The sequence below is a fragment of the Chrysochloris asiatica genome, unplaced genomic scaffold (genome assembly GCF_000296735.1).
Source record: "Chrysochloris asiatica unplaced genomic scaffold, ChrAsi1.0 scaffold00266, whole genome shotgun sequence".
Taxonomy (NCBI): Eukaryota; Metazoa; Chordata; class Mammalia; order Afrosoricida; family Chrysochloridae; genus Chrysochloris; species Chrysochloris asiatica.
In genome coordinates, this window is record NW_006408784.1 from 2,393,960 (window position 1) to 2,421,202 (window position 27,243).

Here is a 27,243-nt window from a genome sequence, read left to right on the forward strand (position 1 = left end):
GAGAATTGGGGCTCTGCCGTCCCTTTGAGACTACATCTGGCAAGTGGGTGAGAGAAAACCGGAATCTTTTTCTGACGCCACCTCTTCGAATGACCACCAGGAGGCGCTATCTACCCACTCTGTAGTTAATCCTTCTGTGTACAGTTTTATTTATTCCTCTGTATTTAAGAAAAAGCACATCTGTCGGATCCCAATGGCCACTTGGGCCTTTCCTGTATGATTACCTGATGGAAATATTTATAATAAATGCATTTTATTTTAACCACACTATGTGTGCATTGACATTTTGCAGAGAAAGAGGCCCTAGTTGTATAGAATGGGAGCACCACAGCCCAAAAGCCCCGCTAAAGGACATACCTACCAGGTCATGACTGTGTTTCTGAAATGGCCCCACAGGTGTGGAGGCCACAGGTGGAATTTTGTCCTCCTCTGAAAACCTGAATGGAGTCTTGGTGGCATGCTAAGTTAAACACTGGGTTGCTAACCCCAAGGTTGATGGTTCAAACCCAGCAATTGCTTCTTGGGAGGAAGATGAGGTTTTCAGTTTCTATAAAGATTCACAACCTTTAAGACCTCAGGAACAGTTCTACTCCACCAGATAGGGACTCTTCGACTCAGAATCGACCTGAGGGCAGTAGGTTTTTAGGTCTAAAATCCGGTGGAGTGGAGGACAGGACCCAGACTTGCCTCTGAGGGTCTGAACTGTGTCTCTCACAAAGAGCTTCTTCCTCATGGGTGTGGTGAGGACTGGGATTCTGGGAATGATGTCCTTAGAAAATGGCTTGACACAGTGTGGTTAGAAAGTCATGATGATATCTTGCATTGGGCCTGTTTGACCAGAGTTTGGCCAATAAGACAGGTGAGCGCTAACTCTGTCTGTGTGCTGAGGCTGTGGCTGAAAATGGATGGGCCCAGTCTTCCACCCCAAGAGATGCAGGTTCTTTCTGGGTTTGGAGCCAGAGGAGACAGCTTTTGAGGGAAGTGAGCCACCTGTCCGAAGAAGAACTGAGGAAGAAACTCTGCCAAGAACCAATAGGGTGGAGGAGGAATCAAGGAAGTTCCACTCTGCTCTGCTCCCTTCTCACCTCTCCCCTCACCTCCCCTCCATCTTTCCCCCCACTTCTGGCAGCAGCAACTCCAGTTAGGGTGGGGAGAGATGGGGGTCAGGGGAATGCCAGCCTTTGGATGGGCAGGGCAGCTTCCGGTGAGTCCGGGGCCACAGCAGCATGTTGGATCTTGTTCAATGCAGCTCTGATCCAGTGGGTCTGGGATGGCCAACTCCAAAGGGATGCAAAGCAGCTGACCCAGCACTGGATTCTCAGTGGAGTTAGCAGGATGTGGGGGATCTCATGGACACACCGTGGCTGGCAGAGCCCCACATCCTGAGTCACTCTCCCTAACCACAGAGGAACAGCACACTCTCCTCTCTGTCAGCCTTGTTTCCAGGCTCCCCCTTCATTGACTAGGCTTCCTGCCCCTCAGACTCCTGCCTGAGAAGCCCAGACCCAGACCTGCTCTCTCCTGGTACCTGGGTTAGGTTTGTGAGGGACACGCAGGGATCAGGCGTGGATGTCCAGACCTGCCTATTTAAAGTCAAACCTGTCTTCCCTCTCTCTGCTCCTCTTGGACCAGCCCCCCACGATTCCAGAGAACCCCAAGTGACTCCAAACACATTTAATAACCACAGTCATTCTAGGCTACAACAAGCGTGTTTATTTCTGTTGGGTGGAGATAATGTCACTTGTGTAGACTTCCGGAGGGGTGAAGTATTGGTGCAGGGTGAGGGATTAGGCTAAAGGGCAGAGAAAACAGGGGTGGGACTGAGTCACCTGCCACCTGGAGGGCACAGCTGGTGGCTTGGGGCTTGAGGAGGGGCTGGATGGGATCCAGAGCAAGATGAGGTTTCAGGCCTGTGTGGGGAGCTTGGGAAGGCTCACGGCCTTTCCTCCCTATTGAGAGACTAGAGGTGGGGCCTCAGCCTACATAGAGGGCTCCCCAGCTGCACCCTCTCCCTGGATAATAAGATTAAGGCTCTGCCAGTTGAAGAAGACCATTCCCTCCAGCTGAGTTTCAACCTCCAGCCCTGCTATAGCTCAAAGCAGGGCCAGACAAGGCCGTTGTCTCCCAGCAGGGTGGAAAAGGCTGAGTTAGTGTGGGGCGGACATGGTGGAGGTGAGTGATGAAGCAAAGTGCCCCAGCTGCGTCCGTCCGCAGGGCCCTGGGTCTCACTATACTTGCACGTGGGTCAACTTGATGTCTCCTGCCACTTCTAGGCTGTTGATGGCCAACAGGTTCTTCAGGCGGTGACGGTACTCAAGCTGGTGCTGCGCATTCACAGCCACCTTGAAGCACTGGTCATCACACATGATCCACAGCTGGGCAGAGAGGCCCAAGGATTTGCATTAGACTGGGAAAGTCCTCCAACAAAACGCAGCTGCTTGTCACCCTCCCTCCTCCCTCAAACATTAATTATTAACCCCTGAATCATTTGCTCTTCGCCAATCATGGAGTCCTGGTGTGGCACTGTAGGATAAGCACTGGACCACAAGGTCAGTTTGAACCAAAAGGTCTGCAGTTCAAGCTCACCAGTGGCTCCTCAGAAACCCTATATATAGGGTCACTGTGAGTTGGCTCAGACTCAATGGCACTTAACAACAACAATCATGTCATGTGCACTCCTTCCAGACTTTGGCATATGCTGTTCCCTTTGTGTAGAATGCCCTTCCCTCTGTGCTCCCACGCCAGCATACATTCCCCATAACTGTGCATCACCCTTCAGAGCCAACCCCAGCCTTTGCTCTTCTTCTGACCCCTGCCTGGTTGGAATCAGGGGTCCTCCTTAGACATCCCCCACACTATCACTCTGGGTGGAACTTGGTTATTCCTCTCTCCCTGAGCCACTGGGGGTAGGAGGCCTGGCTTATATCCCCAGTGCCCAGCACACAGGAACACCCTGCCCCTGGACTCCAAACTTGTCTTCTCCATGAGGAGGGCAAAACAAATCTGTGAAAACATCATCATCCCAGCCATATATTTCTAATTGGTGCTGAATGCCTTTGAGTCGGTTCAGACTCACAGTGACCCTGTATAGGGTTTCTGAGGCTGTACATCTTTGCAGGAGCAGAAAGCCTCATCTTTTTCTTGAGGAGCAGCTGGTAGGCTCAAACCATCAACCTTGTGGTTCGCAGTCCACAGTTTATCATATCGAGCCACTGCACTCCCTAGGCCACATACTTACCTACCACTTGTAATGTATCCTAAACAGGGCCAGATTAAGGTGTGGGGAGGCCTGAAACATGGACCGTTTGGTGCCCCTCCACTACTTACTCACAAATTCCAATGAGAAATGTGTTATGTGAGTATATAAGGGAGCTTCAAAATTGTAATTAAAAGGTAATGGAAGATGGGCAATTTAGATGTTGGCTGTGTTATGCTGCAATACATTAGTCCACAAAAGCTACAGAAAAAAAGCTAGTGTTTGCATTTTGTTGGTTATGATTTCAGCTTCTTTCTTGTTATCTCCTTTTTGCTGCCTAGCTTCAGGAATATTGTCTAAGATGTCTAGGATCTAAGTGTGTGATTCCAGGATTGTACTTCTTGCTACTGCGTTCCCAAGATGTATTAGAAAGGTGGCAAAAATGTGTAGATCAACAGAACTGTTGAAAAAAAAAGTCAACTGCTTCCAGACAACAATCTACTTTGCTGGGTCCTATAAGATTTAAGTGAATATGCAGCACATAATATGAAAATGACATATTGGTTACATTCCAAAGTATTCTGTTGTCTGTATACCCTTGCATTTGTATTATGGCAAAGAGCATTGTTGGCTCTTCTGATGGAAGTTGATGATCCCAAGCACTAGAGTGCTAACCACAAAGTCAAGGGTTCAAAGCCACCAATCACTCCTTGGAAGCCCTGTACAGGGTCGCGAGGAGTCAGATCCGACTCTACGGCACTTAACAACGACAACATTAGTGTTCACAGACACAGTCCAAAGCTATGGCAGCTTGATGCTGATGCAGCTGATATGGGTGTACAAGATGGTTCTCTTAAAATAAACAGACACCTGCTATCTGTTCACATAATCTGTCCTTGCCCGGTAACTGCTCATATTTGGATCCAGTTGCATACTGGGTGAATGTAGCAAGATTTAGACTCTACCACCCACTGCCCATCTCCTGTTTCTTAGAAAGAAATAGTACCTCAAGAGACCCACCTAGATAAGGAGTTTCAATTACACGGGGCACAAAGTTGTTGAAATGGTAAGGGCCTCAGAGCTTCAACAACCTGCGTACGGATGCCTGCATGGTCTCTGTTTCTGGCCAACACATCCTCACACTCTGAAGCTGGCATTGGTCATTCAGTGTCCTGCCACTTCCCTTCCACTGTAGCACTCACTTTTTCTGTGTCCCATCGGCTTGGAACATATGGATCTTTGCTTTGGATAACTGATGCCTTAGTGCTTACCTTGCTTATGGGGTAATTCGTGCCTGGTCCTAAACATATTACGAATATCTTCTCATTTAGTTCTTACAACTCTATGAGATCAGTATGATTATTAGCCCCATTTTGCAGATAAGAAAAGTGAGGCACAGAGAAGTTAAGTCACTTGCCCAAGGTCATACAGCTATCTATAAATCCAAGTATAATGTTCCTTCGTATTAAAATCAGAACTCCGTTCCATGCCTTCAAGGACCTATACCAGTCATTTCCATCTTGGGTTGCAGAGGATTGGGACATATTTTATGAACACAGATGCCTAGGCTCAGCTCTTCATTGGTCTAGGATGGGACCTAGACATTGATATTGTTTTTAACTCCCAGGTAATCTTAATGCGTCTTCAGGGTTGAGAAGGCTATGGTCTCTGGCCTTCTCACCTCACACCTCTGCCCTTGTCTACCCTGGCCCTGGCCTGGCCATTTATTGACAGGCCATGCAAATGTCTCCCCACATTTTCACTGCTTGCTCTCTCTGCCCACCTGGAATGCTCTCCCTGCTGACCCTTCTTCCCTCTAAGGTGGAGTGGCCCTGCCCTGCCCCTCGCCCCTGGGCCTCACTGCATCCCATTGTTTTGACCTGTCTTTATCTGTGGTTATCTAGTTCCTGCTTCTATTTCCTTGTTCCTCTTGCACTACCAGGAGATTATACCATCATTGGGAGCGGACCTGGTCTCTCTTCTTCCTAGGGTGCTTCCTGCAATGAGTGGCCCTCCATATAATCGTTGAGAAATGAATTTTTTGAATAAACAGATGAGTGGGTGAGTGAATGAATAATGCTTCACGTTCAGGTTCAAATTGGCACTTGTTATCTGTGTCATTTCAAGGAGCTCTGGTAGCGTAGTGGTTACGAATCGAGCTGCGAACCTTAAGGTCAGCAGTTCAAAACTACCAGCAGCTCTGCAGGAGAAAGAGGAGGCTTTCTGCTCCCGTAAAGATTTACAGCCTTGGAAACCCTGTACATGGTCACTATGGGTCAGAACCAACTCGACGGCACATAACAACAACATCTGTGCCATTTCATTTCAGGCAAACACCCTGCACTTGTGAGTTTATATCTTCATCTGAAAAAATCAGATACCAATGCCTACCTCATATGGGACAATAATCATTAAAAATAATAATAACATTAATAGCAACAATAATTTGTCTTCTTCCAAGTCCAGCCCTCACCCCAGAAACTTAAGTTCCCGTGTTGTTCAAAGTATTCCCAGACCCACTCTACCTCATTCCTCCCTTCAGCTGCCCGAGGCCACAGCCCCTTACCAAGAAGCTCTGGTCACGTATGAAGGGCATTTTCCCAGGCAGGCTGCGTTCCTCAGATCCCCAAGAGTTGTTGATCTGGGTGTTGCGGACCACAGTGTTCTCATTGAAGCGGGGGTTCAGATGGAAGGCGATGTTGTTTCCAGAGCGCAGGTTGACATGGAACCTGCGGTTGGGCAGCTCACATTGACCTCCTTTGCCTGTACTCTGGGCACAGTCTTGCCCCTCCTCCTCAGCCCCACCATGGTCCAGGGGTGTCCTGGAGTCCCAGCTTACCTCTGGGCGTTGGGCAGGACAGTGCCTGACACTATGATGCTCTTGGATGGGAACAGCCCACCCGGGATGTTGGTGAAGTAAGGCAGAGACTGTGGGAGGAGGGGGACAGGCCAGTCAGCAGCAGCCAGAACCACTGCAGGAGGGGATTTGGGACAGATTCTATGATGTGGGCTGTCACAGTATCTGTTAGTAACACCATCACATGAGGAACTTTGAAGGGTCACCTGATTTGCTCATTTTGAAAAGATCATTTAAAACTTTAAAGGTCTCATCAACCTTCTTCTAATGTACTTGGCTGTTTTAGGAACTCAATTTTGAATTTGGCAAGACCAAAGACTCACCCCCATGCTGCTCTTCTCATCCTACTCTGCCCAACACAAGCAAAGCCCCCCTCCCCTCCCCAAAGAACCACTTACATAGGCTGGGCTTGGATACACAGTAGGTGGAATTACAGGATTCTGTTGAAAAGAGATCAGGAAGTTCGATGAACTCTACCTGTACTGTCTAAGAGGATGCTGTCTCAGATGTGAGGCCAGGAGGCTCCACCCCTCAGCCTCCCATTCACCTGTCTTCTCAGGTTGGCCTTCACAGAATTTCAGGCAAGGCTCCTGGACCCCATCAAGGTCGCCTGCCCCTCAATCTTTCCCCACTTGCTTACACAGCCCAGAGGAGAATAAGAAGAGGCTCGGCCTGTAGGCACAATAGCAGCCCGAGGCTTTATTCAGGATACACAGCACAGGCTCTCATGTCAGGTTTCCCTAGAGGACCTGCCCCTTTAACCACAGAGTAAGTCCAACCTGGTCCAGGACTTTTGCTCTCCCAAGAAGAGTCTTAGTTGTACACATCCAAAACTGCAGGTCCAGCCCCCAATTTTCCCATCTTCCTTGCTTAACCATTTTCTTGCCATTCTAGGTCTTTAGGGAACTCAGTTCTTAATGGAGAGGGAAGAAACGAAACTGTGAACTGACCAGAATGTTCAGACTTACATGCAACACTTGTCCATAAGCATTGGGCATCATTTGAGTCTGGAAGAAAGAAATTGACATCTGAAAGAGGAAGACCCTCAACGAGATGGATTAATAGTGTTGCAACAGCAACAGGGCCAAATGTAACAATTGTGAGGCTGGCGCAGGACGGAGCAGTGTTTCATTCTGTTATGTGTAGGGTCCCTAGAAGTCAGAACGGACTCAACGGCACACAACAAGCTCTTACCACCAGAGGGCGTGTCTGAGGTGAGATAACCTTGTGTGTGTTGCCAAGTCATTGTTTTTACCAGACGCCCCAAATGGGCTGGTAGAGGTGCTTCTTCTCTTAAGGGGGTGGGGCATGGGCACAAGATTAGAGTCCTTGGAGAATAAATTAGCTACATTAGTGATCTCTGGACCATCTTTCTTCTCAGGGAAATTTTTCTCAGGGTAACCTCACTTTCAGAAAGAACTGAATTTGGGACCTTGGTCTTCTGTTTCTGCCGGCAGAAGGGAAGGGGTTTGGTTGCTTCTCCATTCATCAGGGCCAGCAAACCACACCTTCCCACACTCCCAACCCTCCAGTACTACCAAGCAGATAGATGGCCAAGGGATCTGGCCTTGACATCTGTATCAACCCATGGAGGAAATTCAGTGCCTAGCCCTGCTTTCTCCTTTTAACCCTTGATTGAGAGAGAGGGAAACAAACAAACAAACAAACAAAAAATCTGAAGACAGAGCAAGAGACTTACAATAGGTATCAAGTCAGCAGGCCAAATACCTGGAGGCTGAAAGACAACTGAGAAAATCAAAACCTTGTCTATATGTTGTTACCGTGTGAAGGTGAGAGGTGATGGCTAGATTCCTGGGTGGGTTCTTGTGGTAAAAAAAATGCCTTCCCAGACTCACAGCCACTCTTCCTACACTCAAACACCCCTTCATGAGCCTTTGGTAACCAGATTCGTACCCACCATCCCAGAAACATGTATGGGCAGGTCTGATATAGACCATATTGCTTCCATTGGCTCCAAAGGTAAAACCATGCCAAATATCACCCATGAGATGGGAACTGATTTACTGAAAACCTACTGTATGCCAAGTTCTGAACTTCTATGATGTACAATGAGGGAGGCATCATTAGTATCTGCTTTGCTGGTTGTTCATGCTCACCCAGGCTGCAAGTAGCAAAATCCAACATGGTACCCAAACCTGTATCCATCCTCACCAAGAAGAGTCAAAGTTAGGCTGCCCCTCAAAGGTTGGGGCCCATGATGGGGCATAGGAAGACTGGGTACATAGAATGTCTTCCCCTTGTACCCACTGCTTGTGTGACCAAAGGAAGGGTGGAACCGGCTCCCCTTTCTATCCTGGATCGTGTCCCAAGCCAGCCGACTGTTCTTGTCTTGGCTGGTCTCTCATTCTACCTTCCCTGCCTGTAGAAACCACAGTCCTCATTCATCCATTGAGTCCCTAATGCAAAGTGCTGGGGATGCAAAAATGAGCAAGTCAACTCCCTAGCCTCAAGGGCCCCATGGAGATAGGACAGGGAAGAGTGGGGTGATGGAGGCAGACATGTAAACATAATGACAATGCAGTGTGGTGACCAGCACAGATTTGCACAAAGTTCATGGAAACACATAAGGGCAGGGAGTGAGGTGGACAAAAAGTGCTTTGGGGAACAGTGTGTGCAAAAATGTGATGCCCAAGGAGGTTTGTGAACAATGGAGAATGGGTGAGCTCCATGGGTGAAGGATGGGGCTGGGAAGTAGTTGGAGCAAGACTGGGAAGAATTCTGAATGTTTTGCTGGTGAACTGGGGTTTTGGAGGGAAGACTTGGGAACATGAAGATTTCCAAGTGGAGAGGGGATTTGATAAGATTTGTTTACAGGAAGGTCACTGAGACCATGGATGTACAAGAGGTAGAACTGGGAAAGTTGACCATGGTCATCTTGACCAGGGATCACAGTGTCCTGAGTCAAGGCTGTGGCTTCACGGAGGGAGAGAAGTGGGTGCATTGGGAGACATTAAGGAGGAAGAGGAGGAGCCAAGGACAACTTCCAGGTCCCCTGGGTGCTTGATGAGTGGAGAGGAGCGCAGGGTGGGCATGATGGGGTCCGTAGGTCCCGGTAGCCTACAGTTGGAACTTGACCCTCAGACCCTCGGTCCTTCCCCGCCACCTCTCAGCCTCCTGGGGTTCTGGGCCTCACTCACTTTTGGTCTGCGCCCCTTGGGCTTGTTAGGGGAACAAGCAGGCTTTGAGAACTGATGTGTGGAGAAGACAGGCTGGACGAGGTTTACACGGCTGTTCTGTTCAAACAAAACACACCACAGGGAAAGACAAACATTAATGGAGTCAAGAAAGCATGAAAAGACAGGACCCTGGCAAGAGGGAATGAGCCAGGCAGCCAGGGGAGTGGGAAGCAGGGTGCAGAGGGCGAGAGGGAGGAGCAGGTCCCAGTGGGTACAGTAGTCTGGTTGTCTGTTCCTCTCCTACTCCACCAGGGAGACAGTGGGGAGGGAAGGAGTATGAAGGGAGAGGAACCCCGAGGTGCTGTGGGCCTACTGTGTGCTTTACTGTCCCAGCGTAACCCACTCAAATGCCAATAGTGGCAGTAACAGCCTCAAAGATGAGGACCCAGCATACCCCAACATTCCCAGTTTTTACAAAAAGCCAGAGATCTTGATTTCCCTATGGTATCTCCTGACCTTTTAGATGTTGGTAACACATTCAAAATGTTTAAAACATGAGTGGGTCAAACAGTCCCTTGTACGGCCTGTGTTTTGATGGCTGGCATCTCGCCGCACAGCATTCTGTGGGATAGCTCTGATTGTGCTCATTCTACAGGTGAGGAAACTGAGGCTGGGAGAGGCTCAGTTACTCATCCAAGACCCACAGTCAATGAGCCTGGCCAAGCTGCGAGTCTGATTCCCACTGCCTCCTTGCCAGACAGAGATGGAGCAGCAGAGACACAAACAGCTGAGGAATCTGAGACTAAGGTGCTCTAGACAGAGACGGTGACACGACAGGGCATGATGACAGAGGAGAAACGCGAGGGCAGATAGCAGCACAGGGGAGCCAGAAGTGTGTCCCCAGAGTCACCCAGAAGGAGACTAAACTGGTCACTTTAGACCCACCCGACAGGGCCTAGGCACCGCTAGCCTGAGCCCTGCTCCCCAGCCCCCAGGACAGGTGCCAGGTGGACAGTCTGACCTGGAACCTGATGCAGGAAAGCTGTACAGCACCAGCAATGGAGATGGTGTTCACACAGTGGAAGGGCATGCGGTGTGCGTACTGCACAAAATAGCTCCCGTTCACCATCACCTGTCAAGGGAAAGTGCATGTTTAGGTGAAGAATTCCAGTCCAGGTGGGGAAGCACACCTGAGCCTCCTGGGACCCTGTTCCTGAAAGTAAGCCCCAGGTAGGCTTTCACATCCATCCTGTGCCCATTGCAGGAATGTGCATGGGATCCAAAGTGTATCCAAGTCAAACCTCTACTTGGCTTAAGGTTATTCTTATGGTGTGTTTGTTGGTTCATTGTGTCCGTTCTTCCTAATCCCAGCTCACCTGGAGTATCATTTACCTGTGCACCTCCAATAGGTATGTTCCATGGGGAGCAGGGGAAAAGCAAACACAGGTCTTATACTGAGTGGGTGGGCGCACCCATGTTCACACAAACAAGCATAGACACAGATGTACTCTCCCCCACCCAATTCCCCAGCTTGAGAGACGCTACTCACAAAAGTAATTTGCAACAGTTTATAGCCTGACACACTGTTGCAGACAGCTAGCTGTTATCAGAGACCTGGAGTAGAAGAGCAGCTACAACAGAGGAATTGAATGAACTTGGTACAAATGGTTAACACACTCGGCTGCTAACCAAAAGAGTAAAGTTCAAGTCCACTCAGAAGAGCCTCGGAAGAAAGACCTGGAGATCTGCTTCTGAAACATCAGCCATTAAAAACCCTAGGGAGCGCAGGTCTACTCTTGTAACATGTGAGGTTTCCAAGAGTCAGACTCCATTCAACAGCCACTGGTTTTTGTTGTTGCTCTTTTTTAAAAAGACACACAAGACCAAAAAGCAACATGGTGACCTATCTAGTTCTGAGTTTCTGGATAAAAGAAGCACCAGGTACATTTGTTGATGCAGGTGAAGATGAGCCAGGAGACTGTGCGGCCATTCGTAGGGACCTTCAAAGCAACAGCGGTGTTTTTGTAGAAGGATGTTGCTACCACCTGATCTCAAGAATATGAATACTTAAAGGTCATTCACACTGTCTGATGGGGCTGGGAGCCTGGGGGGGGGTGGGGGAGAGTAGGAGGGTTCCTGCTCACCTGGAAATTGGCGCTTTGCACCAGGAAGCAGATCTGAAAGGGCATCCCCTTCTGAAAAGGCATGAGCATCTTCCTCTCCTCCGGCCCCCAGGATCTATTCTGCCTCGTATTGCAGACCACATATCCGCCTTCTTCAAACCGAGGGTTGAAGTGGAAGGCAATGTCATTTTCACTGGGACTGGGTTGAAAGTTCACAGAAAACCTAGTTCGAGGGAAATCAAACAGTCTTATGTAGCATGTTTACTGTTAGTGATGGGAACCTGGGAACCTTGGGCGCCTTTGATCTACATTTGTCTGGGAACTAGCACACGCTGTATGGTAGAGACAGATGTGTTGGCAACCTTGTGTCCACCTAATTTGGACTTGGAGTCCTGGTGTGACACTGTAAGATAAGCATTAGACTACAAACCACCATGTCAGTGATTCAGACCCCCCAGCTGCTCCTCAGAAACCCTATACAGGGTCTATGAGTCAGAACTGACTTAAATGCACACAAAAACAGCAGTTTAGACTTGATGTGCTTTTGTGTTGTTATTGCGTTTTGCCTTTACAGCGTTATCTGTAACTAGAAAATGGGTCGAGGAAAACATTGACACTTGTCACCTAAAGCATAAGTCTAGAAACTAACTACAAATCTCTATCAAAGATGGAAGTTCTTAACCATGCTCAACTGGAAAAGAAAAACATGAAATTTAAAAATATGTAAAACAGATGGAGCGATACCTACAAAGATAATGTCTGAAAAGTGAGGCACAGAATAAACATTAGTTCTCTAGGCATGATGACTTTTAATATGAGTATCTTTTCCACACTGGATGTCGGTGTTATGTCAGGAACATGTCAGGTGTGGAAGCAAAGACTCCATTTCTGCACAATTGGCTATTTGTGATGGCCACTGAACCCCACTGCCTCAAGTTTCTGCATCTAGGCGAGGGGCCCCACTCTCTTCCATTTGTTTCTTGGGAGTGTAAGTCTACCCAGAGGCTCCTCAGAAGAAAGGCCTAGGGATCTCCTTCTGAAACATCAGCCACTGAAAACCTTATGGAGCACAGTTCACCTCTGGCCAGCTACTTCCAGAGGAATCAGCCATTGGGAACTCCATGGAGCAAAGTTCTACTGTGACTCAAATATGGTTGCCTGAGTCAGCATCTTCTCGAGGCCAGCTGGTATCCCTCTTCCTGAAGGATGATTAAATGAGGCAGTGTTCAGGAAGCCTCCAACACAAGCAAATGTTGACTTGTGCCTCCTGAGCAGATATTTGGAAATAGGGTGTTTGAAGATATTAGCAGTTAACGTGAGGTCACACAGAAGTAGGGCAAACACTAATCTCATCTGAATGGTGTCTTATAAAAGAGAAGAAGATACATTGACACCGACAGACAGACAGAGGGAAGGTGGTCATATGAAAATGCACCTGCATATCAAGGAACACCTGGGGCTACCAGAAGCCAAGAGAGATAAGAAAGGATCCTCCCATAGAACCTTTGAGAGAGAGAGAAAGCTCACGTGGCCTGGCCGACACCCTGAATTCAGACTTTCAGTCTTCAGACTGTAAGACAATTCATCTCTGTTCTTCTAAGCTGCCCAGTCTGTGGTATTTTTTTATGGCAGTTGTGGGAAACAAATACAGTTTTCTTCTCATCTCGCCCTTCAGCATCAAAACTGCCCTTGGGTATAACAATGGCTTTACGGTGAGGAATTAGAAGAAACTCCAAGGAACCTGGCACACAAACTAGCTCAATAAATGTTTTTCTTTCTGTTCCCAGACATGTCCCACTCATCCACTAAGACCAAGCTTGGGCCTAAGCTCTCTCTCCACAGAGGCAGATCTGTCTACTTCTGCTCACCCTGGACTCAGACCTGAGAGTGTGGCTCAGATTAACCAAGGCCCCGCTGCTCTCCGGGGATGCTGCTTTCTCATTCTGGTATTCTGTACCCCACAGAGCTCAACACTGCACCAAGCCCAGATGGGTTGATATATATTCTAATAATTTCCTATGGTGATTTTGTGCTATGGAGTCGGTTCCTACTCATAGCGACCCTGTATAGGGTTTCCTGAGGCTGTAAATCTTTATGGGAGCAGAAAGCCTCATCTTTATCCCAAGGTACCACTTGTAGTTTCAAATTGCTAACCTTAAGGAGCTCTGGTAGCGTAGTGGTTACAAATCAGGCTGTGAACCACAAGGTCAGCAGTTCGAAACTACCAGCTGCTCTGTGGGAGAAAGATGAGGCTTTCTGCTCCCGTAAAGATTTACAGCCTTGGAAACTCTATTCAGGGTCGCTATGGGTCAGAACCGACTCAACACCACTTAACAACAACAACAACCTTAAGGTTAGCAGCCTGAATCATAACCACTATGTTACCAGAACTCCTTAGTCCTTAGCCCCTGGGAAGGGAGAGAGCAAAAGCTCCCAAGGGAAGACATATGAGTTAGGTACAGTTTCTTTAGGCCTAATGGGGAAGAAAAGTCCTTCTGGTGTCAGGGTTGAGATAAGCAGAGAGAGAGAGAGAGAGAGAAAGGGGTGGGAGTTCACATGGTCTTCAATTCCCTTATCTCCTCATGGTTCAACCTAGGGATTGATGGAAAGGTTTAGGGGCTCCTGGTGCCAAACTTCCTAGGGGTCCCCAGGGGTCATTTCAGTGCTCTTGAAGAAGTCCTATGGTCAGCAGGCTGTGCCTACCTCGTCAGGGAAGGGTGGAACCGAAATCTGTATGGCTGAGCAGAGGTAGGGCTGGAACCTGGATATGTAAGAGAATCCAGAAGATTTCATGGCCCAAGAGAACCAGTGGGGCAGAAGATGTCTGTAGTTGAGACAGAGACGCTTCTGTCCAAGGCTCTTCAGCAGACAGCCCCCACAGAGAAGCCAGCCCATCACTCAGACAGGAAACCTCAGTTTTAGACAGCGAGGAGAGCCCACAGGCTTTCTTGAGGCTCAGGGGCCCCTTTGGCCTCGTAGAGGACATGAGCGCTCTTTCGGTGCCTCACACCCCATCTTGTGAAGGAGGAGGGGGATGGGAAATAATGCTAATGTTTGTATTTTGCATTGGGAATCCCTGGGTTAATGTACTCTCGGTAAACCAAAATGTTGGAGGTTCGAGTTCACCCAGAAGTGATTCAGAAGAAAGGTCGGTGATCTACTTCTGAAAAATCAGCTATTGAAAACGCTATAGAGCACAGTTCTACTCTGACACACATGGTTCACCATGAGCCAAACTGGTATTCGTATTTTGCATTGGTTCAATTTTTTTCCAAAAAGACTTTGATACTGAAAGACCCAAATAACTTTTGGTGGCAACTTCAAATATTGTCACAGCAGCAGAATGAGGGCTCCAAAGGAGACGGGAACAGTTACAGAAAATAAAGGAAGCTATGGTTTTGTAACTCTGGGTCATAAATGCAAAGTTCAACCCTGTAACATAGATAGTTATCTGCCTGTGAGGGCTGCTTCCTACCTAAGATTGTGAGTTCTTTGCAGGCCCCAAGTGCCCTTTAACCCCAGAATCTATGATAATGGGACCCTTGGGGTGGTTGGCACCATGGCATAGGAGAGAAACAACCAGGTACCTGGTTTCATTGGAGATGAGAACAGTTCCATTGATGATGATCTGAAGTCCATCCTGGAGACCCCCTATGATTGACCCGGAGAACGGGACCTCCTGCAGGGAGCAAACAGGGAAGACCAGTCAGTCAGTTAGCTCTCTGTCAGCACTTGCTAATAGCTGGCCTGTATGTGTTGGGCATTGTGCTAGGGGCAGAGGGTGTGACTGCGGACTAGACAGTCTCTCAGCCTCACAGACCTCCCAGTCACAGGAGGAAATAAGCACAAACTGAGCTGCTTGCACAAGCTTTCTGCAATTGTGATCAGAAGGAGGCTATACAAAGTCTTACAAGTCTGACTTCTTCCCTTGAATGTCTGAGAGGAAGCCACATCAAGCTCAGTTCATATAGAGTTCACTAGAAGGAGGACTTCTGAAGGAGAGGAAGTAAAATGTGTGAGATGAGCAGGAACCAGGGGAGTGATGAGGGCTGATGAGGGCTGCTGGACCCAGGCCCTACTCAGGAACTCAAGAGGTCCAAAGGATCAAAGGGACTCATCTACCTACTCTGGAGGGTAACCATCCACTCACCTCAGAAGGCCAAGAAGTCATCGGGGCTACCCCCATAAAGCCATGGTGACCATGACCCAGCCACCTCTGGTAGGGCCTTTTTACCCACGGGGCTGCTTCCTCATCTCCTCTGCTCCTGGGCTTCCCTTCCCACAGGCCCTCAGTGGCCTTCCAGGCCTGGTGTGGCCTTCCAGCCACTTGTAACCACTTCATCAAATTCTCTTGTTGATTAGGGATCCGAACGAAAGGATGTCTTCAACAACTTTAACTAGTTCTCCAATTATCATGATATTGTTTGTTGGATTTTTTTTTTTTTTTTGCCTTAAAGTACAATCCATACTGGAGGCTATAGTCTTTGATCTTCACCAGTATTTTAAGTCCTCTTCACTTTCAGCAAGCGAAGTTGTATCATCTGCATATCACAAATTGTTAATGTGTCTTCCTCCAATCCTGATGCCATGTTCTCCTTCATATAATCCAGCTTCCAGATTATTTGCTCAACATACTGATTGAATAAATGTAGTGAAAATTGTCCAACCCTGGTGAACACCTTTCCTGATTTTGAACCATTCATTATCCCTTTGTTCTGTTCTAACAACTGCCTCTTTGTCTATGTACATGTTCCTCATGAGCACAATTAAGTGTTCTGTAATACCAATTCTCTGCAATCTTGTCCACAGTTTGTCATCATCCACACAGTCAACTGCCTTTGCATAATCAATACAGCACAAGTAAACATCTTTCTAGTATTCTCTGCTTTCAGTCAGGATTCATCTGACCTCAACAGTGATATCCCTTGGTCCATGTCCTCTGCTGAATCCAGCTTGGATTTCGGAAAGTTCCCTGCTGATGTACTCTTGCAATAACTTCTAAATTATCTTCAGAAAAATTTGACTTGCATATGATATTAATGATATTGTTCAATGATTTCCACATTCTGCTAGGTCACTTTTTTTGGAATGGGCATAAATATGGATCTCTTCTAATCAGTTGGCTCAGTAGCTGTCTTCCAAATTTCTTAGCATGAATGAGTGAGCACTTCCAGTGATGAATCAATTTGTTGAGACATTTCAATTTGTATCCAGTCAATTCCTGGAACTTTGCTTTTCCCCCAATGCTTTCAGTACAGCTTGGACTTCAACCTTTAGTACCATCGATTCTTGATCATACCCTACCTGTTGACATGGTTGAACATCAGCCATTTCTTTTTGGTACAGTGACTCTGTGTATTCCTTCCATCTTCTTTTGATGCTTCCTGCATCATTCAATAGTTTGTCCTTCAATATTGCAAGTTGAGGCTTGAATATTTTTCTTCAGTTCTTCCAGCTTGAGAAATGCTGAGTATGTTCTTCCCTTTTTGTTTTCTAACTCCAGGTCTTTACACATTTCATTATAATGCTGGACTTCGCCTTCTTGAGCTGATCTTTTTTTTTTTTTTAAGTTTTTATTGTGAATTGAATGAAAATTTACATTGCAGATCATCAGTTTTACATTCAACAAAATATATACTTTGTTTCATTAAAATGATTATAATCCCCTCCATGTACCATCAGTTAACAGTATTTCTCTATATTCATTTTATTTTATTTATTTATTTATTTTTAATATATGTTTTAGTGTGAATTGTGTGGATAGTCTACATGGGAGAACATTCATTTTACATTCATTCTATCATCTATCATTTCATTGGCATAGTTACCATCCCGTCCATGCATCCTCACCCAACCAAAAGGTGTATGTACCCTGTATGCCTGCACCCCCCCACCACAGTCCTCAGCCCCTTTCCATCTCCAGATCCCAAGTCCTCAGCCACACCATCTCTTGACGTCATCTTCTCTGCTTCCATCTCTGGTCTCACTGCTTCACTGGGTAGGATCCCACTCTCCGCTTTTCTCCATTGATGGTCCTAGGGTCCTCTACTCCTAGACTGAAAAGTTAATCACTCCCCTCCTTGCTACAAAATGTCCACCTTTAGATTTCCAACCCTCACAATCAGTCCTGGTAACACTGAGCTGATCTTTGAAATTTTCTGTTCAGCTCTTTTACTTCATCATTTCTGCCAGTCGCTTTATCTTCTCTATGGTCAACAGTCAGTTTCTGAGTCTCTTTTGATATCTATTTTGACCTTTTCTTTCTTTTTAATGACCTTTTACTTTCTTCCTGTATGATGTACTTGATGTCATCCTACAACTCTTCTGATCTTCAGTCATTAATGCCTAATGCATCAAATCTGTTCTTGAGATGGGCTCTAGATTCAGATGGAATACATTCAAAGTCATATTTTGGCTCTCGTGGACTTGTTTTAATTTTCTTCAGCTTCAGCTTGAACTTTCATATGAGCAATTAATGGTCTGTCCCACAGTCTGCCCCTGGCCTTGTTTTGGCTCATGATTTTGAGTTTTTCCAATGTCACTTGCCATGTTGTTGTTGTTAAATGCTGTAAAGTTAGTTCTGACTCGTAGTGACCCTGTACAGGGTTTCTGAGAAGCGACTGGTGAGTTTGAACTGCCGACCTTGTGGTTCAGTGATTATCCTACAGTGCCACACCAGGACTCCATTAAGTTGATTTCAGAGTATTTCATCTGGTAAGGTCCATGTTTATAGTTACCTTTTATGTTGTTTATAAAAGTATTTGCAATGAATACGTCACTGGTCTTGCAAAATTCTATCATGCGATCTCCAACATCATTTATACCACCAACATCATATTTTCCAACTACTGGTCCTTCCTCTTTATTTCCAAACTCTATGTTCCAATAATCATGCAAGATCCAATATCAGTGCATCTTGATTATATGTTTGATCACTTTCAGACTGAAGAAGTTAGTAGAATTCTTCAATTTCATCATCATTAACTTTAGTGGACTCCTAGTATGGTGCTTTAGGATCAGCACTGGGAACCACAAGGTCGGCAGTTCAACCCACCAGCTGCTCCTCAGAAACCCTATACAGGGTTGCTATGAGTTGGAACCAACTTGACAGCACTTAACAACAACAACAACAGCTTTCGTGGTATTAACTGCTATTCCTTGTTGGTAAATGGATATTATTCTATCACAGACAGCATTGTACTTCAAAACAGATCTTGAAATGTTCTTTTTGACAATGAATGTGGCACCATTTCTCTCTCTCTCTTTTTGACACCATTTCTCTTTAATTTTTTATTTCCTGCATAGTAAGCTGTAGGATTGCCTGATTCAAAATGGCTAACACCAGTCCATGTCAGCTCACTAATGCCTAGGATATCGATGTTTATGCCTTCCATTTCTTTTTTGACAACTTCTAATTTTCCTAGATTTAAACTTCATACATTCCATGTTCTGATTATTAATGAATGTTTACAACTGTTTCTCCTCATTTTGAGTTGTTCCCTATCAGCAAATGAAGGTCCCCCAAACTTGACTTCATTCACATCAGTATGGTGAACTCTACTTTGAGGAGGCAGCCTTCGGCAGTCATATTTTGAGCGCCTTTCAATCTGAGGGGCTCATCTCCTGGCACTATATCTGACAGTGTTCCACTGCTATTCATGATGTTTTCAGTGGCTAAGCATTCAGAAGTAGTCAGCCTCTCCTTATTCCTAATCTGTCCTAGTCTAGAAGCTCAGCTGAAACTTGTCCACCATGGGTGACTCTGTTGGCATTTAAAACACATATGGCATAGCTTCCAGCATCACAGCAAAACACACATCACCATAGTATGAAAAACTGATAGACCAGTGGTGGACATTATGCTGAGCTCAATTAGTTAATCAAAAAAAGACAAATACTGTATGAGAGCACTATCATAAAATGTCAAGCAAGGTTTACATATAGAAAGAAACATTCTTGGATGGTTCCCAGGGATAGGAGGGTAAGAAAGATAAAATCACTAACTAGCATATTAACTGGGGTGAAGGGAAAGGCAATATCCAATAAGAAGGAGGTTAGTACAGTATGACTATGGCAAAGGAAGACACTGGGAGGTACACAAGGGTAAAAGGCAACAATGATAGATACTATTACATACATAAATCTGCAATAACCATGATAAGAAACAACAATTTATGAGTGGACACCTAAGTAGATTTGTAAGATGAACAGGTGTGGGATGGTGTATGGGAGTATACCCAAAAGTATACAGGTTGGGCAGAGGATGTTTCAACATAGTCATATGTGTACCACATATGTATATCCATGAAAATAGTATCGTATATACAGGGCAAATAAATGAAATCTCTATAGCCATAGCCAAGCACCTGAGTGGCTTGGAGGATTATAACCATCATTGTCTCAGGGGCTATCCAGGTCAATTGGCATAACATAGTCCACAAAGACAATGTTCTACTTTAATGAATAGCAACCACACCTTTCAGCCAAACTTAGGTCTTAAAAGCTTGTAAGCAGTCATCTAAGATTAACTGTTGGTTTTTCCCTGTCAGGAGCACAGAAGAATGAAGAGAGGACTTCCTGCAAGATGGTGGACTGGCAGACACACTGCACGGATCCTCTACAACAAAGATATAAGAGCCAGCCTGGTAGTCACTCTTCAAAAGAAAGATGAAGCATTCTGCTCCCTCAAAGATTTAAAAACCGTGGCCCTGGATGAGCTATGACCCTAGGAGAATCTCTGCTATCCAAGCAAAAGAAGAATTATGGAAGCATATTCAAAACTCTTCAAGACTCAAGATAGAGACTCGATCCCAGTGAAGGGTTTGGGATGGGAGTGTGAGCCGCTTTACTTTGAAACTGTGGATTATATAATTAATCAAAAAAATTTTTTTATTGTGGATTGAGTGAAAGTTTACAGAGCAGATCATCAGTTTTACATTCAACAAATCATACACCTTGTTTCATTACAATAATTCTAATCCCCTCCATGTACCATCAGTTACCAGTATTTCTCTCTATTCACTTTATCTCTTTTTGTTATTTAAACACTCAAGTATATATAATAATTTACACCACCAAAGGGCACATTCTGCAAGTCTGCCTCCTGGCTCTTAGTCCTCTCTTCCCATAAATCTAGAGTCCTCAGCCACTCCCTCTCTCCATGTCCCCATCTCTGTTTCCATCTCTGGTGTTGCTGCTTCTCTGGATAAGTTCCCGCATTACCGCCTGTGCTCTTCTCCCCTGATGGTCCCAGGGTCCTCTGTTTCTGGACTGTAAGATTAACTACTCCCCCGTTTTTGTTACAAAACTTCTACCTTTATAATTGTGACAGTCGCAATTAGTCATGATAGCAATTACTCACTATTGAATCTTAAGAATCTTATCCTCATCTTTTAACCAGACCCATCTAGACAAGATGAAAACTATTCAGTGGGGACTCTCTTTCCCTGCACACTCTTAAACTAAACTCCCCTTTGAAACCTTGTAAGCCAGTCACTTTGTGCCTTTATCACCCCTCATTTTAGGTAGCCAATGTCTAAGTTGCCCATCCCTATCTACCCTGTGCACAGAGGGGATAGTGCTGATACTTGATGTGAAGACTCCTTCCCTCTCTGTTGGTATTTAGAGTTACTACTTCCATGAGTATAGGTCAAGTTCATCAAATTGTAGTAATTTACCCTCTTTTCCTTTGTCAAAAGTTGTTTTGTTCTTCTTCTTTTTTGAATCTTCCTTTAGTCTAGTTCTGATCATCAAGCCATCGAGGCTAGGTCAAATGGGTACTATCTGCAAGTTTGGGTGTTCTTGTGCATCTCCCCTCACTTCATATCAACTGGATGCTTCACTCTCAGCTCTAGCCCTTTGTGGCTATGTCCTTGTCCCTGGACTCAGGTGTCCCCAGGTCTCACCACACTTTGGACCAACCAGCCCTTCCTCTTCTGTCATCTCCAAGTCAACGGGAATCTGTGGAATGTGGTTGATCTCAGCCCATTTCTTCATTGCTGCCTTTCCCCCTCTTTCACTCACCAGCTGACCAGCATGGTCATCAGCAATCTTACATAAGAGTTCATGTGTTCCCTTTGAGTTTCAGTCTTAGAAGGAGGTTTGTCCTGAAAGAACTTGATTGCTTGCCTTGATGGTTTCCCGGCGAACAACTTGCTTATTCTTGTAGTAGCCAGTCATACTGCTATTTTTGTTTTGGGTTTTTCCTGATGATCTTTCTTTGAAGATGCATCTTCTGTCGCTCTAGCTGTTCCAGGCTGGTCTGCTTGTCCTTTCAAGTGGGAATGTCCCACCTCAGAAGGTTCTGGATGGGGCTCAGGATTCCATCTAAGGTCCTATATACTGCAAAGGCTCTGCAAGAGGCCTATTTTACTTGGCAAGTTCTAGAACCCCTTTTAGGTATTCCAATCAGTTATAGGCTGAAGATGGGCTTATAAGTTTTCTGTACTCATGTTTCCTGACATTCCTTTCTATCCAACTCAAGTTTCCATTTTACAATAGTAGACAATTTCTGCTTATACCAATAGACATCAAACAGTCAAGCATCTTAGTATTATTTCCCCTCTTCAAACTATGCCTTAATCCATGTATCACTTCCCTGCAATATTCTTCTCTGGAGATAAATCAAGACACTTTTCTTCTCTGTCACTTACCATCCATCTTTGGACATTTGGCAAGTGACCTCAACTTTTCTGAGTCTGTTTTTCCATGTATAAAATGGGGATTATAATGCTGTAGGATACGCACTGGACCACAAGGTCAGTGGTTCAAACTCACCAGCCGCTTCTCTGAAACCCTACACAGCAAAGGGTAGGAACACCTAGCCTGTGGGCTGTGAAATCATTTGGTCTGGCTCTGCCAAGAGAACTGTAGTTCCAGTCACCAAATTATTATTGTTAAGTGCCATGGAGTCTTAACTGTATAGCATTTCCTATAGCTCAAATGTAGTTCAAGGTTTCCTTACAGCTCAAACTGACATTGCAGTCAAGTGCTTATCTTACAGCGCTACACCAGGGTGAGTCAATTAATTTTAGCCAAATATAACAAGCTAGTTTTTAAGTTGATAATTTTTTATGGAGCACAAATGATGTTATCAATTTTGGCAGAAAAAAAGGTTCCCCTGTTATACAAGGTCACTCTGAGTCGAAACTAACTCTATGGCACTTAACAACAGCAACAACAACAACAATGACCCTCCGAGGATTTAAACAAGAACTTGAACAAGGACTCCTGGTGTGGCACTATAGTATCAGTAGAGTGTACTTTGAACCACAAGGTCAGCTGTTCAAACCCACTAGCAGCTCCTCGGAAACCCTATACTCGCTATGAGTTGGAACAGACTCAATGGCACTTAACAACAACAACAACTTGAAGACCTAGATACAATTGGCAAAATGATACAGGGACAGTTCCCACTCTGCGAGGACAGTCCGCACTTGTCTCATTCCTAACTACCTCCTCTGCAAACACCCTGACTGACTCGTTTGCCTTAACTCTGATGCACTCCTTAGACGCAGGACTCCTCAGGAGACCTTTCCTGCTGTCCCCAGACTCCAACTCAGCTACAGTGCACTTATGCCACACGAGGCTCTTCCCAAGCACTCCAGATGGGCTGCTTCACTTCATCCTTATTCCAGTCCCAAGCGGTGAGTTCAAGTGTCATTCCCATTTTACAAATGGTGAGAGTAATTTGCCTGAGGTCACTCAGTTAGTAGATGACTGAACCAGGACTTGAACCCAGGAAGGCCTCCTCCTAAGTAAATGCTCTTAACCTCTCTGCTAGGTTGTTGTTGATCCCAGAAGCCCTATTTACTTCCCCTGTCATAAAAATTCATTACCCTTCTAGTTCCTACATATGGCTATCTTCACACAATGCACGGACTGTGGTGACAATCATTCCTTTGTCCCTGAAGAGCACTGTGACAAGACTGCAGGGAACAGAATTTGTCAGAATTTCACCATCTGGCTTACATTATTTTCCTTTTTTGTGTTCTTTGGGATGCCTGCCACTACCACCACCACCTGTTGCTTCCTTGGAGACCCAGAACTTCTTCCCTGGGCTATGGCTGCCCCCGGCCAGCCAGCACCACTCCATGCCCACAGTCCCAGGACTCACCGGGTTCATGTAAGGATCCTGGGTATAGTTTAAAGCCATTGATCTATGTCTCTGGTTTTCCCACCAGCCAGGCAGTCCTCTGCACAGTGAGAGGAGTCCACAAAGAAATAGAAACTAAAGCAACTTGGCAGATATTCAATGAGGAAGAAAAGGAAGCAGTTCTGAGATGCTGGTGGTGGTGGTGAGGGTGCGGCTGAGGGAGTGGGAGAGGCATATCTTAGGTATAGCAGGTTTGAGCAAGGGTGCACCATTGAGCAGCTTCTATTCTCCATCTCCAGCTGTGAGAGATATTTCAGCAATTTCAAACTAATTGCCATAGATAATTGCCATCGGCGTTGTTTTCCAGAAATAAGTGTCTGGGGAGAAGCAAGAGATCACCCCCAGCCCCAGTGACGTTTTGTTCCTCTCAATGACCTTGCTCACCCCACTCAAAAAACAAAAAGTCATCAACAAGATAGAATTTCCTAAATGACTCCAACCTCATGCTATGTGACGGTGTTCTTGATCATGCTGGGTTTCAGTGTGCAGGAAAACATGGAGCTACTGGAAAGGGCCTGTATGACTGCGTGACCACCCTCATGTATACTCCAAGAATCACCATTGCCGCCCAAGGGGTGGAAAGCCTACTTGTACCCATTTTATGCATAGATAAACTGAGTCTCAATAAGCCTAATGGATATGCCCACAGGCACATAGCTAATTATTAGTGGTAGTTTGAGCCATATAAATTAACATGCTCAACTGCTAACTAAAAGGTTGGAGTTTCAAATCCACCCAGAGGAGTCTTGAAAGAGAAACCTGACAATCATCTTCTAAGAAAATCAACCAATGAGCATGGGTATTTTATCATTGATGCAAACCCACCTGTGCATGTGGTGGAACATGTTGTTGTCGTTAAGTGCCTTCGAGTTGGTTGTAACCCATAGCAACCCTGCATAGGGTTTCTGAGGAACGGCTGGTGAACTTCAACTGTTGACCTTGTAGATCAAACCAACTTTGCAGTCCAGCACATTAACCCACAGTGACACATACAGGTGGCAAAATGATGGAAATGTTTTAGACATTACCAAACGCTTTGAGACAATGAGTTGCTGGGCCCGAGAGCTCAGGAGCATAATCTAAGGGGACACCATGGTCAGTTGGCCAAAAGACAATGTCCTACATCATACTCTGGTGAGTAGCAACTGGGATCTTAAAAGCTCATGAGGTTTCTCTATGTATTAAGGGGTTTGGTTTCTCCTTGTGTTAAGAAAAGTGATAAAAATAGAAGACTATTGGAATCAACTAGTCCAAACGACTAATGAAAACTGTGAACATCAGTCTCCATGACTCTGAGACCAGAAGACCTAGATGGTGCCCAGCGACCACTAACCACCACTCTGAAAGGGATCACAATAGAAGCTCCTGGATAAAGTGAGAGAAAATGCGTAACAAAACTCAAAATTATAAAAAAGACCAGGCTTAGTGATCAGAAAGTGACTGGAGGAACCCAAGACTATGGCCCTCAGCCACTCTTCAAGTCTAGAACAGAACTTACCCTCATGGCCCAGTTTTCAGCCAAGTGGTTAATAGGTATGTGTTGTTATTGTTGTTAAGTGCTGTGGAATCTGTTCCAACCCATAGTGACCCTGTATAGGGTTTCCAAGGAGCAACTGGTGAGCTTGAACCGCTGACCTTGAGGTTCAAACCAACTTTGCAGTCCAGCGCATTAACCCACAGCGCCACACCAGGACTCGTGATAGGTATATAGGTGGGACGATAGCACTAGTAAGGTGTACTCACCATAGGATGGCCAACCTCTCAAGATCAAAAGGGCAGCATTTCCCTAAGGACAAGATTGAACAGGGATGGGAAGGAGGAAGGAGGGTGGAATGGGAATAAGAACCACAGGGAGGAAGTGGGATAAGTGTTGTTACATGGAGGGGATTGTAATCATTCCAATGAAGCAAAATGTATGGTTTGTTGAATTTAAAACTGACCATATGCTCTGTAAATCTTCACTTAATTCACAATAAAAAAATTTCAACAACATCAACAAGTCAACCACTGAAACCTTAAGGAGCACAGTTCTACTCGGACACACATGAGGTCACCATGAGTTGAATCAACTTGACAGCAACTGGTGGTGGTGGGCTGTATAAGGATTGTTGTTTTTATTGTGGTTATGTGCCATGGAGTCGGTTCTGACTCACAGCGACCCTGTACAGGGTTTCTGAGGCTGTAAATCTTTATGGGAGCAGAAAGCCTCATCTTTCTCCCACGGAACAGCTGGTAGTTTCGAACTGCTGACCCTGAGGTTTGCAGCCCAATTCAAAGCCACTATGCTCCTTTTAAGGATTCTTAGGATCTCAATAAAGTATTTCTCCTTTTAAAATTCCATTCTTCATGCTTAAAAAAAAATTTTTTTTAAGGCAGGAAGAAATTTACTGCAAATAGAAAAATACTATAATGGTGATTTTTCATCCAGGAGTGGAGTGGTCCCCCAGGACTTCTGTTCTCCCCTCTGTGAATCTGTCTTCTCTTCTCGTCTCTCCTTTTATACTGGGGTTTAGAATGGAGAAATGGAGTTGGTAAGAAGTTTTGGACAACACAGAACATTCCAAGTGACATATTGAATATACTTCCTTTAGTTCCAGTACCCAGTTAAGGGAAATAATTTGCTTATAGCTGACACAGAGAATATCAGGATAGGCCAAGGAAGAAGATGGGAGTCAGCAGTGACAATAAACTTGTTGAAGTTCACCAGATCCTGTAATATGTTAGGAGAAAGCCTGGTAACCAAGCCTGAGATGAGAAAGTAAGAGTCATAGGGGCACTGAGTGGGAGAAGGTGTCCTGTTTTTGTTAAGTGCCATTGAGTAGGTTCCCAGTCATAGCGACTTGATGAACAACAGAATGAAACACTGCCCAGTCCTGCGCTGTCCTCACAATTGTTATGTTTGAGCCTACTGCTGTTCCTCACTGCCGCTCCTCGTGTGTCAATACATCTTGTTGGGGGTCTTCTTTTTTGCTGACTCTCCACTTTACCAAACCTGACGTATTTATCCAGCGACTCATCCTTCCTGAGAACATGTCCCAAGACAAAGGCTCATCATCCTTGCTTCTAAGAAGCATTCTGGCAGAACTTCTTTCAAAACAGATTTGCTTGTTCGTCTGACTTGTTGCTTTGTTGTTGTTGGGACTTCTGGTGTGGTGTTGCTGGTTAATGTAGTAAACTGCAACATCGGTTTGGGCCATTAAGGCCGGCAGTTCCAACTCACCAGCTGCTCCTTGGAACCCTGTACATGGTCTGGCAGCCCATGGTATTTCCAATATTCCTTGCCAATAACATAATCAAATGCATTGATTCTTCTATGGTCTTCCTTATTCATTGCCCAACTCTCACATGGATATGAGACACTCAAAAATACCATGACTTCTGTCAGGCACACCTTAGTCCTAAATAGACCTCTTTGCTTTAGAAGGTGCCCTGGGGCCATATATATGCCTGCTTCTTGCTTCTTTTTACATTCCACCTAGATGCACCAGAATTTGTAGACTAACTGGTGAAGCCACTTCCTTGGTTACCTCTGCTCCCTATGGCACTGGCCTGTCCACCACCATGGCCACCGTTGTGAAACCCTGGAGTCATTGTGGTGTCACCCCTGAGAGTGTCACTATGTCCCTGGTGTCTATGGCCTTTTGGGGGGCCTCATTGCATATGTACAATTGACCAAATGACACACATATTCCACAGGTCAACTGATATCACTAAGTAATATTTCTGGGCTGCTCAGTCCCACCTGAGTCACCTCCTTAGCGTAATATATTAGATTA

At 45.6% G+C, this 27,243-nt stretch overlaps 1 protein-coding gene across 1 annotated transcript; it reads right to left on the reverse strand.

Annotated features, from left to right (window-relative positions):
- Positions 1 to 1,687: 1,687 nt before the first annotated feature.
- LGALS9 (lectin, galactoside-binding, soluble, 9) lies at positions 1,688 to 23,467 on the reverse strand. Its single transcript, XM_006874238.1, has 11 exons — positions 23,429 to 23,467; positions 14,901 to 14,992; positions 11,335 to 11,536; positions 10,212 to 10,322; positions 9,212 to 9,307; positions 7,753 to 7,788; positions 6,452 to 6,493; positions 6,036 to 6,124; positions 5,763 to 5,925; positions 2,235 to 2,375; positions 1,688 to 1,792 (listed from the first exon to the last, which is right to left on the reverse strand). Exons 1-11 carry the CDS (start codon positions 23,465 to 23,467, stop codon positions 1,688 to 1,690), a joined length of 1,116 nt encoding a protein of 371 aa, XP_006874300.1.
- Between the last annotated feature and the right edge of the window lie 3,776 nt (positions 23,468 to 27,243).